Here is a 20,619-nt window from a genome sequence, read left to right as displayed (position 1 = left end):
TCATACCATTGCACTCCAGCCTGGGCAACAGAGATCCTGTCTCACAAAGAAAAGATTTGACAGTTTTTGTTTTTTTTTTTACCATCCCTGGGGCCAAATCAGTTTCTCTCAGTCTCTAATTCTTGCTCCCAATCCTTTTCTCCCTTCTCTCACTCTAATAACCCACATAAATACAAGTAGAAAATAATCACCCATAAACCAAATCCCTATCTTTTTTCTTTTGAGATGGAGCCTTGCTCTGTCACCCAGGCTGGAGTGCAGTGGCGCCATCTTGGCTCACTGCAACCTACACCTCCCAGGTTCAAGTGATTCTTTTGCCTCAGCCTCCTGAGTAGCTGGGACTACAGGCGTATGCCACCATGCCTAGCTAATTTTTTTAATTTTTTTAAAGAGAGATGGGGTTTCACTATGTTGACCAGGCTGATCTCGAACTCCTGACCTCAGGTGATCCGTCCACCTCAGCCTCCCAAAGTGCTGGGATTACAGGCGTGAGCCACCATGCCTGGCCTAAATCCCTATCTTTCTAATAGAGTAAATAAAATTGTTTTATTAATTTATAAAGAAAATTAAATTTTATCCATTCCTTTCCTTATGTATATTGTCTTGGTCTTTCATTCATAGAGCCACTGAGTTCTATAAAGATATGAAGATATTCTGGAAACATGTAGGGAAATGTAGAAAGACTTTTTTAAAAAGTTTTTATGTTTTTAAAGAAACAATAATATCTAATCTTTGAAATGTTTATGTTTCTACTTAATGATGGTTTCCTAAAATTGAGATCAGCTTATAAGTATATAATGTTATTATTCAGCTGAAAATTTAAAACTTCATCTTGACTCACTGAAGCATTGGAGTAAAAGGCTTTATTTTTTAAAAAATGGAAATGGGTAGTTGTTAGAGTATATTTTAAAAATAAAAATCACTCAATGCCTTTTTATTTTAGTTTAAAAGTAATATTTATTCCTTTCATTTGCCTTCTTTTCAAAAATTCTGATTTCCACACTACCATTAGGTTTTACTTTTCTATATGTTCATTTACAGAAACATACATTAAAAAGTCACTTGTGTCCTGTCCTTCCCTGCTGACTCATGATGAAAATTGAAAGCCTATTTTTTTGTCCTTGTCAGAAATCATTATACTTTTTTTCGACTTGGACCTAAAAAGAGTTGGCCAGTGAAGCAGAATTAATGTGCTTGTAGAAAATCTGTCTAGTTGAGAGTAATCCTGGCAGTTTCTTCAAGAACTAGCCTTTGCTTATGTATATTCAGGTTTGGGTTTGCAAGAGGAAATCCTGAAAGAATAGACACATTTTTTTTTTTTTTAAGTTCCAGGATACATGTGCAGAATGTACCTGTTTGTTACATAGGTAAACGTGTACCACGGTGGTTTGGTGCACCTATCAACCCGTCACCTAGGTATTAAGCCCCACATGCATTAGCTATTTGTCCTGATGCTCTCCCTCTCCTCACTCCCTGTACCACAGGCCCCAGTGTGTGTTGTTCTCTTCCTCGTGTCCATGTGTTCTCATTGTTCAGTTCCTACTTATGAGTGAGAACATGCAGTGTTTGGTTTTCTGTTCCTGTGTTAGTTTGCTGAGGATGATGGCTTCCAGCTTCATCCATGTCCCTGCAAAGGACATAATCTCATTCCTTTTTATGGCTGCACACTATTCCATGGTGTATATATACCACATTTTCTTTATCCAATCCATCATTAATGGATATTTGGGTTGGTTTCATATCTTTGCTATTGTGAATAGTACTGCAGTAAACATACATATGCAATAAGCAAACATTCATTATAATAGAATAATTTATAATCCTTTGGGTATATACCCAGTAATGGGATTGCTGGGTCGAATGGTATTTCTGGTTATACACATTCTTTTTTTTTTGAAACGGAGTCTCGCTCTGTCACCCAGGCTGGAGAGTGCAGTGGCTGGATCTCAGCTCACTGCAAGCTCCGCCTCCCGGGTTTACGCCATTCTCCTGCCTCAGCTTCCCGAGTGGCTGGGACTACAGGCGCCTGCCACCTCGCCCGGCTAGCTTTTTGTATTTTTTAGTAGAGACGGGGTTTCACCGCGTTAGCCGGGATGGTCTTGATCTCCTGACCTCATGATCCACCCGTCTCGGCCTCCCAAAGTGCTGGGATTACAGGCTTGAGCCACCATGCCCGGCCCCATACACATTCTTTATGAAGAAAGATTAAATACATTCTTCTCTAGTGTCAAGCTCTAAACCTGTTTTAATTCAAGACTTTACTGTGGTACCTTCTAATCTGTCTACAGACTGTTTAGTTTAACTCACAAGAGGCAGTAGCAGAAACTGGGATTTCTTGGTAACTAAGATTTATAGTTATCTTTTAAAAAAGATTTTAGTTATTGATAAAAATGAACAAGCCTTCTTTACCATAGTCTGGACGCTTTCGTGCTCATTTTTTGTGCATGACATTTATGACTATGCAAACTTAGCTGTATTTACCTGAAAAGTTACTGAAAGGAGAACTATTGCCCAGATACACATTTATAGATACATGCTCAAATGACATCTCAATATGTTGAATTTTCCAAAGACAAAATCAGTAGAATCTGGTAAATTTTACCTTTGAAGATAGTTCTTGCCTTGGCTATTAATCTCTGCCTTATGCATTTCCTCCCAGAGTGGCTCATTCCCACACTTCCTTCCGGTCTTGGCTCACGTTCACCTTCCCAGTGTGCCACCCTGTGTAACACTGTGCTCTGTGTCTCACTCTCCATCCCATTTTCCACCTGCACCAACTTGCTTTTTTCTTTCCATAATATTTGTAATTTTCTAACATACTATGTAATTTACTTATTTTCTTATTTATTGTCTTTTTCCAGGCTTGAAACCTCCATCCACGAGGACAGGGTTTTTTGTCTGTTTTGTTCACGAATGTACTTCCAGAGCCTAGAACTGTGCTTAGCACACAGTTGGCACTCAGTTAATACTTGCTGAATGAATAATTTAAATCACTTCAAGATTTAAACTACCTATCTTAATTTGTAGTTTTCTTTCTGCTCCTAAGGGAAAAGAGCTATAAGAAAATACAATTTTTACTGTTTAGATTAAGAATCAAGTGAGTTTGAAGCAGAGTTTCATAGATGACTTGAGCATCAGTTATTCTATTTAGTCTTCAATAGTGCATTTTCCCTCTTAAAAGTATGTCCAAAACACAAGATTTTAAAAATCCAATAAGCCATTTATTAATTCATATGTTGGGGAAAGACACAAGCCCCTGGGCATACAAGGTTGAGTAAGACACAATCTGTACCCTTCAGGATTTCAAAGGAAAGACAGATTTGTTAACTTGTGTGTAAAATACAAAGAGACAAGTGCTACAGTAGGTAAGAAAAAGACATACAGAAAGCACAGTGGTGATGAAGGAAGGGATAGGCAGCTTGACCTAGAAGCAGTCAGGGATTATCTTCACAGTGATCATAAAAAATGACAAGGTTGCATGGGAAGGGCATTCAACGTAGCAAGAACAGCACGTGCGAAGGAAAGTGGGACAAAGGGGCGTGATGTCTGGAGAATGACAGTATAGTTGTAGCACAGGGTGTCCCAGGGGAAAGTTATGACATGATTCCAGAGGAGCAGGTAGAGGTGAAACTATTTGAACTATGTCAAAGCATTTTGGAGCGGGGCACAGTGCCTCACACCTGTAATCCCAGCACTCTGGGAGGCCAATGTGGGTGGAATTGCTTGAGCTCAGGAGTTTGACACCAGACTGGGCAACATGGTGAAGCTTCATCTCTACAAAAACACACAAAAATTAGCCAGGTGTGGTGGCATGCACCTATAGTCCCAGATACTTGGGAGGAAGGCTTGAGTCCAGGAGGCAGAGGTTGTAGTGAGCTGAGATTGTGCCACTGCATTCCAGCCTGCGCAACACAGCCAGACTGTGTTTCAAAACAGAAACGACAAAAAAAGAAAGCATTTTGGACATTTTAGAGATGATGCCAAATCTGTTAAAATTCCTACAGTCTGTAGAGCCTAGAATCTACCATATAATATTAATGCCATTCATTTTTAAATAAACAAGATAGTTGACTAATAGTGAAGATTATATACTACATAATGACCTTGACTTCACATAATTTAATGTTTACATTTCCTTTTATATAGTCTTGCACACTTGTATCCTCAACAGTTTTTCTATATCAGATTTTAGGATTCTGAAGCAAAGGGCCATTGTCCTTTTGGACAGCTGGAAATGCAGAATAAGTCAGTCTAAGTGGGAAGCCACAAAGACAAAACAACTGTGTAGTATGCCTAAGCTCTTACAGCATGTCCTGCCATTGAGCAGTCAAGGGTTACGGCTGCCAGTATACAACAAAGTAGGCAAACACTAGGTAGAAAAGGAGCAGTCAACTTCAAGCATGTAGTGACTTTGGAAAGTACTCTCTGGAGACCTTTCTTATAGATTTCTATGTCCAAAAATTAAGCCTTATGAATGTGACCTAAAAAAAGGAATGTTCTATTGGAGACAAAGTGAATTTCAAGTGTAAGTGATTTATATGTTTAACTGGCAGAAATAGTGATGGGGTGTAAGAGGACAAAGGGATGACAAAAACTACTACTTTTTTTTTTTGAGACAGAGTCTTGCTATGTCACCCAGGCTGGAGTGCAGTGGTGTGATCTCAGCTTACTGATCTCAGCTTACTGCAAGCTCCGCCTCCCGGGTTCATGCCATTCTCCTGCCTCAGTCTCCCGAGTAGTTGGGACTACAGGCCCCCGCGACCACGCCTGGCTAATTTTTTTATATTTTTAGTAGAGACGGGGTTTCACCATGTTAGCCAGATGGTAAAAACTACTATGTTAAGAACCAACTGAGGCTGGATGCGGTGGCTCAGGCCTGTAATCTCAGCACTTTGGGAGGCTGAGGTGGGTGGATCACCTGAGGTCAGGAGTTCGAGACCAGCCTGGCCAACATGGTGAAACCCTGTCTCTACTAAAAACACAAAAGTTAGCCAGGCGTGGTGGCAGGTGCCAGTAATCCCAGCTACTCGGGAGGCTAAGCCCTGAGAATCGCTTGAACTCGGGAGGCAGAGGTTGCAGTGAGCCAAGATCGCTCCACTGCACTCCAGCCGGGTCCGGCAGTGGGGGAGGAGGGGAATAGAGCAAGACTCTGTTTCAAAAACAAAGAAAAGAACCAGCTGAGAAGTGTAACATTCCTGGTATACAAGGTAGTGGTTGAATCCCAAGTGCTCAGAACATGTGGAACAGTACCTATAGTAAGTGCACAGTTTTTAAAAAGTAATTACTATTTTGACCAAATTGAAACACATTTTAATTTCATGGCCTGGAACAATGCATAGTAGTTTGAAGTCAGGACCCAACTGTTTGTCTATAATGGAGCATCAAGTTCCCATAGGAGACCTATGTGAAGAGCTGCAACCCATGGATATTCGGTAATACTTTTCAGCTGTTGTTATCACACTCAGACATCTAGAATTCCTCAAATGATCAAAAAAGGCCTTAGACTCAAGAAGTATCTTGAGTAAATACTTGCCAAATCTATTTTTTTACTTATTTTTTTTCTTTTGGTAGGAAACCTTTCTGTGTAAACATAGCTAAATATTGTGACTCTCAAATCTTGGTGGTTAGTAAATCAGTCTTGACAAACAAGCAAAGTAGAAAAAAGACAAGAAAAGCAAAGGCTCGGGTCTACTATCCAGAGCGATTGCTACCTATCCACACGGTGTGTGCATGCCAGCATGAGCAATCTGAAGAACACATTTCCCCAAAATGCATTCTCAAAGGGCATGCTTTGGGAATAGGGGAAGACAAATTAACCTTTCAAAGGAATGTTGAGTCACATACACTTTTCTCTCCCTAAGCATGTTTCCTCCTTTTTGAAACTGAAGAAAAGGATGCTGTAGGCATTGTGATTTTGAGACTCTCCTTTCTGGGAATCCATGCTTGATAAATCCCAGCCATACCATAGTCACATTCAGCAATTCACCTGACATGCAAATAAAGGAGAAATTACTCTTCTGTCTCACAACCTGGCAGTAGAGAGAAACTTGTAATAAATAAAGTTCCCTTTCACTTTGTGAAGAAATGGGAGCTATGGACTTAATTTTCTTGTTTTCTGAGGGATCTTGAGATTTTTTTTTCATTAAGATTTTTCCCCAAAAGGTCTTTCTTCCTCTTTTTTTTGGCTTTCAACCTGTGAAGGGGCAAAGAAAAAAAAGAAAGTGAAAGTCTTTGTGGGGAATGATGTAAAAAGATACATAGATAAAAGTCTTCTAAGCTATAAAGGACTCCTAAACCAGCTCCGGACACTATCTGACCAGTTTTACTCTGCTTCCCACTATAGAAACTGATGACAGGCACAAGCAGGAGCACAGTTTCCTGTTGAACTGGTTTAGCTTTGTGCACAATCCTCAGAGGAGAATTAGTGACTCACAGCACATTAATTAGGGGAGCAAAGCCCTGTGAGTAGCTAATCAAGATGATTAATATTTTGTTAGAAGATTTAGAAAACAGTGCAATTGATTTTGTCCATCTCAATTGATATACTTTATCATGTGATACCACCTTTTTTTTTTTTCTTTTTTTCTTTTGAGATGGAGACTCATTCTGTCACCAGGTTAGAGTGCATTGGTGCAATCTCAGCTCGCTGCAACCTCTACCAGTAGGGTTCAAGTGATTCACCTGCCTCGGCCTCCCAAAGTGCTGGGATTTCAGGCGTGACCCACTGCACTCGGCCAATACCACCTATTTTATTACAATTCCAATACTTCTGAAAATAGAGCTATTGCTACTCTTAATTTTTATTAATTTTAGTTAATTACTTTGAAATTTCCTCTGTGGCCCAGGCTGGAGGACAGTGGCATGATCACAGCTTACTGCAACCTCTGCCACCTCCCAGGCTAAAGCCATTCACCTACCTCTGTCTCTCGAGTGGCTGGGACTACAGACACCCACCACCACGCCTGGCTAATTTTTACTGTAGAGAAGGGGTTTGGTTGCCCAGGCTGGTCTCAAACTCCTGAGCTCAAGCAATCTGCCCACTACAACCTTTCAAAGTGTTGGGATTACAGACGTGAGCCATTGCGTCTGGCCTACTCTCAATTTCTTAAAGTGTATGTCATAGAAAACTTTAGTGATATCAAATTTTCAGACTGAATTTGAGAGTATCCCCATGTTCACTGTAGCATTATTCTCAGCAGCCAACATATGGAATCAACCTAGGTGTCTGTAAACAGATGAATGGATAAAGAAATTGTGATATAATGGAATTTTATTTCACATTAAAAAAGAGATTCTATCATTTGTGACTACATGGATAAACCTGGAAGATATCCTAAGTGAAGTAAGCCAGGCATAAAAAGAAATGTTATTGTGTGATTTCATTTATATGTGGAATCTAAAAAAGTTGAAAATGTAGAAACACAGTAGAAGAGTGGTAATACTGTCCCATCCTGGGTGAAGTTAATATTGGTTATCATGGAATTATCTTACAAAAGTGGTTAACAGAGATGACGGGAATAACTAAAATTCTACTTCAAGAAGAATTTGAACTCTGTGTGGAGTTAGGGGGGTGGTGTCTTGGCAGTTACCATGAAGTCTGGTTCTATTCATTTAAGATTACTGGCCAGGCACGGTGGCTCACGCCTGTAATCCCAGCACTTTGGGAGGCTGAGGCGGGTGGATCACTTGAGGTCAAGAGTTTGAGACCATCTTGGCCAAAATGGTGAAACCCTGTGTCCACCAAAAATACAAAACTAGCCAGGCATGGTGGTGTGTTCCTATAGTCCCTGCTACTTGGGAGGCTGAGGCAGGAGAATTACTTGAACCCAGGAGGCGGAGGTTGCTGAGATCTCACCACTGCACTCCAGCCTGGGCGACAGAGTCAGAGTTTGTCTCAAAAAGAAAAAAAAAAAAATTCCTTTTTCTCCTCTCTGGAGATATATTTTTAAATGCAGTTCTAGATGAGCTTCATGCAGGAGAGGCACTGAAGCAGATGAAGATTTGTAAGAATTGAATCTATCAGCCTTCAGGATGCAGCTGGACATGGCACATGGTAGTCAGAAGTAAACCTAATTCTAGAACAGTGAAGAGAGTAATATACTGACTCACTGGTTGTTATTTTGTTTTCAGTTTTAAATTGAACTCCTCACTTGAAACAAGAAGCTTGCTTTATTTACTCTGTGCTTGGAATCAATTTGAAGCAATTCAGCCTGAGTGTGTCTGAAGCATAAGTGGTATCACCCCAGTCAGTGAACATATTTTTGAAGCAGTTTTGCCTATACCCTCTTGAGTTTTCCAGTTTCTCTTTTCTTAATTTCTGTCTCCATATTTCTCTTGTTCAGGATCCTCAACCTTAGCACTATTGGCTTTTTGGGGGACTGAATAATTTTGGTTGTAGAGGGCTGTCTTGTAGCATCCAGGGCCTCTACACACCACCTGCCAGTAGCCAACTCCCTTCCACTTGTAAAGACCAAAAATGTCTTCAGATATTTCAAAATATCCTCTGAAGGGCAAAATCATCCCCCTCCGTGAGAACCCATGGTGGAGGGCAAAAGAGAAGAGGCCCACAGATTGAATTCTGGGGATCTTCGGAGTTTGTGGATTGAGGAGATGAAGGGAAAGCAGCAAAGGAAAATGAAAAAGAATAGATGGTGAAGTTGGAGAAGAGGCAAGAGAAAATAGTGAGAAAGGAAGGAAGTAAAGGAAGCATTGCAGAAAAGGAGTTGCCATCTGTGTCAAATGCTGCTACGAGCGCGCCATCTGGGTGGAAGACTGATACTTGACCATTGCCGCGTAGAAACCTATCTTTATAGACATAACCCCAAAAAGAGGAAGGATAAAACAACTGCATTGCCACAAACAGGAAAACATACTTGAAGTAGCCTGCAGTACATATTTTAAGATAGGGATTAAGAGAATGGTTACAAACCAAGTAACTTCTGTTGTTGCAAAGGAGTGTTAAGAGACGGCAATTTAGAACTGCGGACAGTCAGAATAAATCGAATACATATTAGTAATTTTAGTAAATTGTGTATTATACTAGAAATTGTGAACACAGGTACCTGGTTCAGTGTAAAGGATACAGTAAGTCATGTACTACTACTAAGAGTTCAGGTGCTATTTGTGAGTCACATGTTAATGAGTTGCTTAAAGACAATCTCCGTAACTGTGACTCTCACCCTTTGGATTCTAAAATGCTTTCTTGAGGGGAAGAACCTGGCTTTGGAGATGGCAAACCAGGAACAGACATGAAACATTTACATCTGTAGGGGTCTCCTATGCGTTTTAGTACAAGAATGGCTTTCGATCTTACGACTTAGTTTAATCCATGTGGTAAACAGAATAACAGTCCCTCAAAAATGTGCACATCTTAATCCCCGGTACCTGTGAGTATGTTACTTTATATAGCAGAGGACCTATTAGGGATGCAATTAGGTTGAGGAATTTGAGATGGTGAGATTATTCCAGAATATCTTTGGGTAGGGGACATCTAATCACATGGGTTGTTAAAATTGAAGCTTCTAGGCTGTGGCCCTGGATTGTCTGGTGGGCCCAATATATTCACAGGGTTCTTAACAGGGAGTCAGGGGGATCAGAGTCAGATAAAGTGATGTGACCACGGAAACAGCTTAGTATGATGCATTTTGAAGATGGAGAAGGAAGCAGCCATGAGCCAAGGAATGTCAAGTGGCCTCTAGATGTTGGAAAAGACAAGGAAATGGATTCTGCCATAGAGCCTCTAGAAGAAATGCAACACTGGTGACTCTGATTTTAGCTCCATAAGACTCATTTCAAATTTCTAACCTCCAGAACTCTAAAATAATACATTTGTGTTAGAAGTCATTCAGTTTGTGAGAATTTGTTGTAGCTGTCCTCATTATTGGAGTTCTCAAAGCTAGTGTCTGTAGACTTTATCCTCTTATGTCACTGAATGAGAGTTCAGATTTTGAAGGAGCAGTATGAAAGCCCCAATCACAATGTTGCCATATTATTATTTTTGGAAGTTTTTTTTGTAGAGACAGGTTCTCACCATATTACCCAGGCTGGCCTTGGATTCCTGGCCTCAAGCCATCTTCCCACCGTGGCCTCCCGAATTGCTGGGATTACAGGCATGAGCCATCATGCTTGGCCCTATATTATTATTTTTAAGAACAAAATGAAATTCAGAATTCTTGGGTAATAGGGTGATAATCTCTTAAGTAAAAACAATGTTTAAGTCATTTTCACTCATTACTAAAAATATATTTCTTCTGATTACTGCCAGTTTTCTCAAGCTTAATTTCTTATGTACATTTAATTTTGCTGACAAAATCAATTTATGAGCTAACCATGAGATCATCATCACTGCTGAGATATTTTCTCTAGTCCAGAAATAGTATTTGGGGTATATTTTCTCATTGCTTCCCCAGTTTCTTTTCAAAATTTATATTGAGGGAATCATTAGTGACAAGAGTATATTTATTTATCCAATAGTTAACGTGAAAACATGCCATGTTTTCCCCTTCATTTTATTTTCTAGCTTTTGGAATTTTCAGTTGTCTGTGAGGTGATTCGTGGAAATGAAAACCCTATATAAATATTAAGGTAGTGGTAACCTGCAACAGAAATGGATTCTCTTTCGATATAAATGTCAGTCCTTGAGTACAGAGAAAGTGCCCACAAACATGGATATGTTTATGCTTGTTTATATAATTGTGCAAGCTGTTATTTTTCTTGGTTTTGATTTAAATCTAGGAAAATTTTCAGTTTGAATTGGACTTAATCTTATAAACCTGAAATCCGGTTTTCCATGCATTGTGAATAATTATCTCCTTTTGACAGTGTTTTTTCACTTCTAGTTTTAGCCTCCAGTTCTCAGATAGGTCTATTAGTTATAAGACATTCCAGGCTTCTTTAGGATAAAGACAATCAGGAAACAGATTTTTATATTGAACACTAAGTGTAGCCTGTTTGTTTGAAAGGGCGTTGGTCATCCATAGGGGAAAGATGAGTGGCTTTCAGCATTTGGGTCAGTTTTTAAAAGAAGCCCAGCTGTACCATATGATCAGGAACTAATGACCTCAAGGTTCCAGTCATTATTTCTACATTTAGTAGAAATTAGAGGACCATCAGCCAGGGATTTTTTAGCAAGGAATTCTTAAGTTGAAAAGCTTAGACTAGATCTCTAAGGTCTATTCCAATCTTGAGATTCTATATGTCTATGGTCATTAGGCCACTGGACTGGAAAAGAAGATTTAAAAAAAAAAAAAAAAGCCTACAGCTCTGACTGACATAGCCCATAACTGTACTTGTGTTACTTCAGGCCCAAGAAAATTTTACATTTAGGAAAATAAATGACTGATGCTTCATTTATATTATAGATTTTTAAGGCTATAAGAGATAAAGTTTAGTTTGGTGACAGGAGAGTCACTCAGCTACTGTTATTTAATAGGAGGCATTTCAGAATTATAGTACACTTTTTATATTACCATTGTTACACCTTTTTTCATTTTCAAGAGATGGGGTCTCGTTATGTTGCTTAGGCTAGCTTCGATCTCTCAAGCTCAAGGGCCTCTCCCACCTCAGTCTCCTGAGTAGCTGGGACTACAGGCAGATGCCATTAGGCCTGGCTCATCATTATTATATTTTGAAATAATTTAACAAGTGAACATTGCCTCACTGGAAATTCATATGATGCCTTTTTCTTAAAATGAAGAGTATTTGATCAAGAAAACTGGTGCAATGAAATTGAATTGCTGCTAAAACCACCTTCTGAATTCTATTTCTACATGCTGCCTCTCTTATTCAGAAATTACTGTTTTAAATGGCCACGAGAGTTTTGTTTTACTATGACTAGATTGTTACTGGAAATTCTCATCTGTAACAATACTCTCAAACCAAACAAACTAGAAATTATTTTTTCATCATAGAGATCATTTTTAGTTTGCTTTCACTTGGGGATGGGAGATTTGTCTAAATAAGACCACTGACTTTTTTTGGTTTTGGTTTTTTTTTGAGACAGGGTCTCACTCTGTTGCCCAGGCTGGAGTGCAGTGGGGCAGCCATGCTCACTGCAGCTGCAACCTCCCAGGCTCAAACAGTCCTCCCACCCCAGTCTCCCAAGTAGCTGGGACTACAGGCACGCACCACCACCCAGACTAATTTTTAATTTTTTTGTAGAGATGGGGTCTCAGTGTGTTACCCAGGCTGGTCTCAAACTCCTGGGACAGGTAATACTCCCGCCTTGCCCTCCCAAAGCGTTGGGATTATAGGCGTGAGCCACCATGCCCAGTCACTGATATGTTTTCTGCCAGGTTTTGATTTGGGGGTGATGGCAAGCTTTACTCTAAAGAGATAAAAAATTGAATGGATTTTAATTCTTTTGTTTTTGTTTTTGAGATGGAGTCTTGCTTTGTTGCCCAGGCTGGAGTGCAATGGTGAGATTTCGGCCCACTGCAACCTCTGCCTCCCAGGTTCAAGAGATTCTCCTGCCTTAGGCTCCTGAATAGCTGGGATTACAAGCATGTACCACTACACCCAGCTAATTTTTTGTATTTTTAGTAAAGAGGGGGTTTCACCATGTTGTCCAGGCTGGTCTTGACCTCAAGTGATCCACCCTCCTCAGTCTCGCGAAGTGTTGGGATTACAGGCATGAGCCACCATACTCAGCCCGAATTTTAATTCTTTGATTTTGCTAACTAGAGTAGCAGGGACAGTCTACAGTCTTTGGTTCTAACTTCAGTACTGATTTTTCTGATCAGTTTTATAGGGCCTCATCTATTGAAACAAAAAATATTCTTGTACCTAAGATGCAACGCTTTAGGATTGAAACTGACAATTCTCTGAGCCGCAAACATCAACTCTACTGAAATAATGCTGTGATTAGCCTAGCAGTTTGCTATGTTTTACTATGAACAGGAGCATATTCATTCCTAAAGGTGATCCCATCTGATGATTCCTGTGAAGAGCCGCAGTTCACACACACACTTCAGTGCATTGATGGAGAGATCTGGAATTCAACTTTTGCCACATCTGCCCTCTGGGGTACAAATAATGCATACCAAGTTTCTCTGTGAACATCTTTTTAAATTCTGTCTTCCTTCCCAGCTCAAAGACTTTCAGTGCCCTTCATGACTTCATCCAGCAGTTCTGTATCCATTTTTCTGGGGGCACAAGTTATTACTTCCCCATTTCTCACCCATGGGACATGATGGGATATGTGTGATTTAGTTTATTGTTTATTTAGAAGAAAAAGAAAGGAAAATTAAGCCATGCATTTCAGTCCTGTACTTTAACTATTAGTAACAAATTACTGAGCACTGAGTTTGCCTCACAACTTACTGCAAACTTGAGGTGCAGATACAGCCTGAACTCTGCTGTTTTCAGAGCGTCACACAATCCGACTTTAGCCTGCATCTCCCAACAAGCTTTCTGCCATACCCAACCCGCAGCATCTGGTATGACAGACTCCCGCTTTAGCTCACACCTAACTCCACTGCCTATTGCTACTTGCCCTTTGCCCATCCATCCAAAGCCTTCAGGGTCCACTCTTAAATCTTCCACAGCATTTTCTCATGACAATAATCTCCTTCCTTAGCTCTTTATAAAACATAATCTGTAACACACATTTGCTACTGACCCCCCGTGTAACCATGTGTTATCATGTAAATTTTTCTAACTAGATTAGCAGAGGCAGAATTTACTCTCATATAAGGATCCTTTTTTCATTCAATGTCATACTAACCATACTGCAAAGGAATACAATAAGTTTATTAAATTTTCTTGGCCATGGCTTAAACTTAACAGAAGGAAAAAAAAACCTAAAAGGTTTATTGAATTTTGAATGGATGGGTGGATATCAACATTTTCATCAGCTACTAAAAAAAAAAAAAAAAAGGGCCGGGCACGGTGGCTCAAGCCTGTAATCCCAGCACTTTGAGAGGCCGAGGCGAGCGGATCACGAGGTCAGGAGATCGAGACCATCCTGGCTAACACGGTGAAACCCCGTCTCTACTAAAAAAATACAAAAAAAACTAGCCGGGCGAGGTGGTTGGCGCCTGTAGTCCCAGCTACTCGGGAGGCTGAGGCAGGAGAATGGCGTAAACCTGGGAGGCGGAGCTTGTAGTGAGCCGAGATCCGGCCACCGCACTCCAGCCTGGGAGACAGAGCAAGACTCCGTCTCAAAAAAAAAAAAAAAAGGAATTCTAAGGAAACAAAGGGAATTGATATCCTGCCAATTTAAGTATTAAAGATTATTTTTAGATGTGCAGGTTTTTGTTTTAACATTTTGAAAGTATTTTCTCCCCCAAAATCTTATTTCCAGTTGTAATACAAAAACAGAATGCACCAAGATTTTTAAAAAGGTGACAGGGAGGAAAAAGATAAGTTTACAGATGTATACAAGGAATTTCTATGTCCACTCTGCTTCTAAGAGGGGTATACTTTCCTGGAAAGGGATGTGTAGCCATGCTATTGAATCTAGTGTACTAAATGTAACTCTACTTTGATTATGGCCTACTTCAAGGATAGAAAAACTAAAAACTAGTTCTCGCACCTTTAAAAAAAAATAGATAAGGAGAACCTGTGATCTCTGAATTAGTATCTGGAGGGTGAGGCAAAAAGGGAAAGAAGTGCTTACAACTCAAAGCAGCTTGGAAATCACACCTTATTTGGTTTCCTTGGTCATACACAACAGAGTGGAATAAGAATAAGGAACCCTTTACCTTAGTTATAGCTTTGTCTTGTAATTATAAAGCCACTTTTTATTTGTGTCAATTATGGGCATATTTTCACGATTATTCACAAAATTATTGTTTGTCAGAATTTCTGGGCATATATAGTTAATTTACTTATGAATAAAACCTCCTGGCCAGGAGTGGTGGCTTACATCTGTAATCCCAGCTCTTTGGGAGACTGAGGCAGGAGGATTGCTTCAGTCCAGGAGTTGGGGACCAGTCTGGCCAACATACTGGGACCCCATCTCCGCAAAAAAAATTGAAAGAATTAGGCACACCTGTAGTGCGAGCTACCCAGGAGGCTGAAGTGGGAAGATCGCTTGAGCCCAGGAGGTTGAGGCTGCAGTGAGCCATGATCATACCACTACACTCCAGCCTAGACAACAGAATGAGACCTTGCCTCAAAAAAAAAAAAAAAAAAAAACTGCTGAAAAATTTCCATATTTTTAATGTAAAAAAAAGCCTATATGAAGTCTTGCAGAATCCTTAAGAATGTGACAGAATTCAGCCCTGGGTAGGACTTTAAGAAACCTCAGGATCCCTCTCAAGATAATCTTATTTTAATATTCTTATCAAATTATCACCACCATAGACATACACGAAATGTCATATTGGCAAAAAGTAGTGTTATTTCCTCTAGTCTCTGGGTCCCTACTTTATTTGTATCCTTAAAATCACTTTCAGAACCATAAGTTGTTTCCTGACTTGAGTCAGCAACTCAAGAGGACTCTTAAAAGAGGACGGGGGTGCACCAGTTGGCATTCTGTCTCAGCGTCCGACTCTTCATCTTAGAACATGAAAACTTTTTCTATGCTAGGTAGATAGGTATCAGCTGAACTGGGCAGTGCCCTTTTCTTTTTTCCCTCACTGCTTTTTACTTTCCCAACTCCTTGTACCTCACATGTGTACAATAGTCATAATGAAGACCATGTAGATACGACATGAAAGAGCCAGGAGGGAGCTCAGTTCAGCTTCCCAAGCTGTTCATTAGCAATTATCCTATGTTGAAATACTGCCCACACAAACATTTCTTCATTAGCAAATAAACTAGTTTGACTCTTGAGGTACAGAAATTTTGATGTGAATGCTAAGGAGACTCAAGCTAAGCACTGGTTTCAGTGAAGTCCCATGAGTTTAAAAAAACATATTTCAATTTATGCATGCTGTTTCAGAAATGTTAATGGGTAGAGCAATAAATACAAATCATAAGTGAGAACTTGCTCAGCTACTCTGGTAAGAATCAAAAAAGCATGTCCTAGGAATGTTTTGGGACAAGACAGTATGATAGAGAAATTCAGATTTCTAAGGATAAATCCACTATTCATTTGTATTAATTATGCAATAATTTCCATTGTTCATCTTGATGACAGAAATAGAAGGGTAAAAAGGATAAATATAAGCTTGACAGAATTAGAGCACATCAGTATATCATTTGGGTTCTTTATTTGGTTGGTTACCTGGTAATCATAACTCCCAAATCATCATGCTGAAAAGTACTTATTAAGTATCTATAATTACGGGTTGTGCTATATGATGCACATTTAAAATTTATTAAACGAGAAGAGTCCATGCTATCTCAAAATGACTAATTATCTGATAATAAAACAGTATAGTGTTACCATTATACCCAAGTATGGAGGCCTGCCAGTATACGAAGTATTACCACTGAACCATTAGGAAAGCAATCTATCCACATTAAAAACTACGTGGGCTAGTGGCAAACCATTAATCATCTTGAATACAATTGAACTTTACTGGAGAGATGCCAGAAAGGAAAGGCAATTTTAATTCATTAAAATTGCTCTGTTCATTAAAGAAAATCTTTTCTTCTAAGCAGTATGGAAAACTAATAGTACATTCAACCATAAATAACTCAGTTAAAGAGGTAAGTGTTAATGCTTCCTTAGGCAACTCCCACTTCTAGCAGATGCTTAGGTTTAATTCTAAACTAACCCAAAGGATTTGAATTTCACCACAGTAAAAGATTTCTGTGCATGCAATGAACAACTTACTTTGATCACAGCACTTAAACCGATTCCCGTTAACTACCTGTAACCCAGATACAGCTTATACAATTATTTTGTGTTTACCTACCTGCTTGACCACAGCCATGACAATGTTGGATAGTCTTGAGCAGTGTACAGTGTGCAGCTGTGTGACTGTGAGTGACTACTATCATCAGGTTCCCTATTATCTCTTCTGTTGAAGGAGGAAATTGGGCTCCACCTCTAAGGTTCCTTGCGATTATCAAGTTCTATGATTCTGTACTGACTGACTTCATTGCCTTAGCTGTTGAACTGCTTTGTAGAGAGCTCTAAAAATTATGTGGAAAAGTGAATGGCCCTTGCTGGGATGTGAGCAGTGCATTAGGACTAATTCTCATTTTAGAAGTGAGGAAAGTAGAGAAAAAATACATAGGGAAGATTTTTTATTCTTTTCTTGGTTCTTGAGGCATTCCTTTTCCCTTTATGGCTAGAATGATAGGATTGTATGAAGACATTCATTTAACTTGGTTTGTTTATGATTACAAGTAATACAGTTAATACGGCAAAAATCAGAATCTCAAGTATGTTGAATGGGTAAGATAAATAATAATTTTAAGGAAATGTCTTCAATGGTATATGTATAATTAATTTCTGTTCTCAAAGAAGCAGAGGGTTTGGATGAAAGTTTCCCAGGCTCAGAAAATATGACAGTAGAAACATGAAGATGGGAAATTCTTCATCTTTTCACAGTTACACAATGTTCTACACATTATGCAATGATTATGTAATTCAACAGGAGAGCTTAAGGAATTTTCACAGCTCATAAGATAACACATCAAGTACCCCTTTTTCTTCTGAAAGTTTACCACAAGAACAGGAAAATCTAGGCCTACTTTTCCTCTAAGCCTGTTTATCTATGAAATAAAGATAATACTTTACCTGCACCATGAGGATTAAATGGTAAAGCTTTTTGGCATTATGTTTACCCATAGGAATCACTCTAATAATCACATATTATTAAATCATAATATGTGATTATTGTCACTTATTACCTTTATAAATTAGAAAAAAGTATATACTTTTTCATATTACTATCGCCTACATTAACTTGGTAGAACTTTATTTTTCTTTAGTCTTTGCTTATATGTGCATAAACAAAAATGGCGATTGTGACTCTTAAGTAATTTAATTCCATGCCCTTGCAATTTCCAGAGGAGAAATAAAGCAATATATATAATTTATGGCCAAAAGTACTTTCTTCCTGAAATGTCCAATAGTTAAAGTTTCCACAAAATTGTCTCACTTTTCCACTTTTCATTGAAGTATAGAAATAATCAGTGTCTTTCTAGGGGAAGAAAATGTATCGATATTTTTCTGAATATTTGACTCTTTAGTTATTATTACAGGGAAAGTACAACTTTGTGTTTACTGCCTGTTTACTGTACACACATGCCTAATTATTTTCCCCATCAGAAAATTTGACAAGACCATGTTCATTCAACAGATATTTATTAAGCACCTACTATGTTCCAGGTCTTGTGTGCCCAAGAGAAGAGTCTGTAAACCTCAGTGAAAGTGATTTATTCAACTTTTACTTCTGGGTTGATTTCTGGAATCATTGAGTTATTTGGTATTCACTAAGTAGGTCACTTGCATTCATTTACATAGGAATGCTGCTTTGTGTAAATAGCAAGGTCCCTTATGAGTCAGCATTATATGTCAGCATGAAGGGAGAAAACATGAAGCATTTTACAAATAATACTCTTTAGGTGAACACATTTTGCTTTTGATATTATGTTTTCTAACTTATTCTCAACCCTTTCCTTATTGATCTAATTGAATAGGAAAGACCCATTTTAAGAGAAACATTGCTTTCTCAGGAAACATGCTCAACTGTTTAAATTATTTATAAGGTTTCTGTTGCTTTCTGTCGAATCATAGTTCTGTTATAGAAGTTTGTTGATTTTTGCTTTTGAATTTATTTTTTGACATTATCAGTACTGTTATCAGAGGCATTTGAACTAGAGTGACTTTATCTTGAATAGGGGCTAAGTAAAATGAGTCTGAGACCTACTGGGCTGCATTCCCAGGAGGTTAGGAATTCTTAGTCACAGGCTAATATAGGAGGTTGGCACAAGATCACAAGATCACAAAGACCCTGCTGATAAAACAGGATACGGTTAAGCAGCTGGCTTAACCCAAACCAAGATGGTAACAAAAGTGACCTCTGATCATCCTCACTGCTTATTATATGCTAATTATAATGCATTAGCATGCTAAAAGACACTCCCATCAATACCATGACAATTTACAAATGCCATGGTAGAGTATACATTCTAAAAATGGAAGGAACCCTCAGTTCTGTTCCTGGGGAAATCCCCGCCCCTTTCCCCAGCACACTCATGAATAATCCACCCCTTATTTAGCATGTAATTTAAAAACCCATAAAAATAGCCAGCCAGCAGTCCTCAGGGCTGCTCTGCCTATGGAGTAACCATTCTTTTATTCTTTTGCCTTTTTGAGAGGGAGTCTCAAAAATCGCAGCTCATTGCAACCTCTGCCTTCTGGGTTCAAGCGATTCTCCTGCCTCAGCCTCCCGAGTAGCTAAGATAACAGGTGCCTACCACTATGCCTGGCTACATTTTTTATTTTTAATAGACAGGGAGTTTTACCATGTTGGCCAGTCTGGTCTCAAACTCCTGGCCTGAAGTGATCCACCCACCTCGACCTCCCAAAGTGCTGGGATAACAGGCATGAGCCACCACGCCCACCCAAGATAAAATTTTAAATGTCTATCTTGTTCCAAGACACAACCATGTCACCAAATAGTTCCAATAAAAACACTTTTTTAAAATTCATGTATGTATCTAAATTGGCTCAACAAACTCTAAAGAATAAAGTTATTTCTCTCAGTGAAAAGGCTACTTTTTGTACTTCAATGCTATGTTGTTGAAATTTCAGTCATAGAGCCTACAAAGGAAATATGTCTATTCTGACGTGATACTTAATATGTTGGTTAAACTGCTGGAAGACCTGATTTGTCAAGGGAGATTTCAACAGAGCACCAGTTTGCCACGTGGACTAGACTCCCTCTTCAGTGAAGCAGGAATATTCTCAAGAATATTTTTTCAATGCTTAACAAGAGAAGAACTGGTACAAAATTTGATGTTTCCTAATGACTAAAAATATCTTAAAGATTTTGTTTGCTTGTTTGCAGGAAGAAATCTTTCCTGTTTTCTGCTCTGTATGCTGCCTTTATATTCGGTGGTCGGCACCTAATGAACAAACGAGCAAAGTTTGAACTGAGGAAGCCATTAGTGCTCTGGTCTCTGACCCTTGCAGTCTTCAGGTAGGTTTTTTTTCATTTTTCTAATAAAATGTATCCATTTTATCATTTGCTGAAAGAATGCAATGATTGAGCATTTGATTTTAAATCTGATATTTTTGATTATTGAGTATGAGGAGGACATAAAATAAAGTGTTCAGAAAGAAAGCCTGCACTGCAACCATTTGCCATGATGTACCCAAACTTGTATATTTTGAGAATTGTCAGGCCATCTCTTGTCCTGTCCAAATTGGCCATGCAGTAATCTGATTCATCTGTTAGGATGAGAAGCAGTACAGTAATTCATTAGTGTTATTGGCTAAATATAGATGAAAGGTTAAATGGGAAGGCACACAAGTAACCTGTTGAAGTCTATTGGAGAATAGGGTTCAAATACCCTGGGTGTGCTATTGCTAACACTTAATCAAAAGATGACACTTAGACGTAGACCAGACACTGGACATCTGTGTCAGTACTGATAGACCAGAGAATGCTTTTGCTCTGCATCTTCAAAAGCACCCTCCACCCACATTCCCTGAACTGACTTGCAGGCATGTGCTTATGTAGTCAGCTCTAGCTTCATAAACGTGAAAGA

The 20,619-nt window shown here is 39.0% G+C and overlaps 1 protein-coding gene across 1 annotated transcript in view; it reads left to right on the top strand.

Moving 5' to 3' along the window:
* Window positions 1-20,619, top strand: part of ELOVL6 (ELOVL fatty acid elongase 6) — a 145,191-nt gene that overhangs the window by 75,960 nt on the left and 48,612 nt on the right. Inside the window, exon 2 of the mRNA XM_023219940.2 lies at window positions 19,917-20,048. Within this exon, the coding sequence (XP_023075708.1) occupies window positions 19,917-20,048 (132 nt within the window). The remainder of the gene's footprint in view (window positions 1-19,916; window positions 20,049-20,619) is intronic.

Source organism: Piliocolobus tephrosceles, chromosome 3 (assembly GCF_002776525.5).
Source record: "Piliocolobus tephrosceles isolate RC106 chromosome 3, ASM277652v3, whole genome shotgun sequence".
NCBI classification, from domain to species: Eukaryota; Metazoa; Chordata; class Mammalia; order Primates; family Cercopithecidae; genus Piliocolobus; species Piliocolobus tephrosceles.
This window is presented reverse-complemented; position numbering and strand designations above follow the sequence as displayed.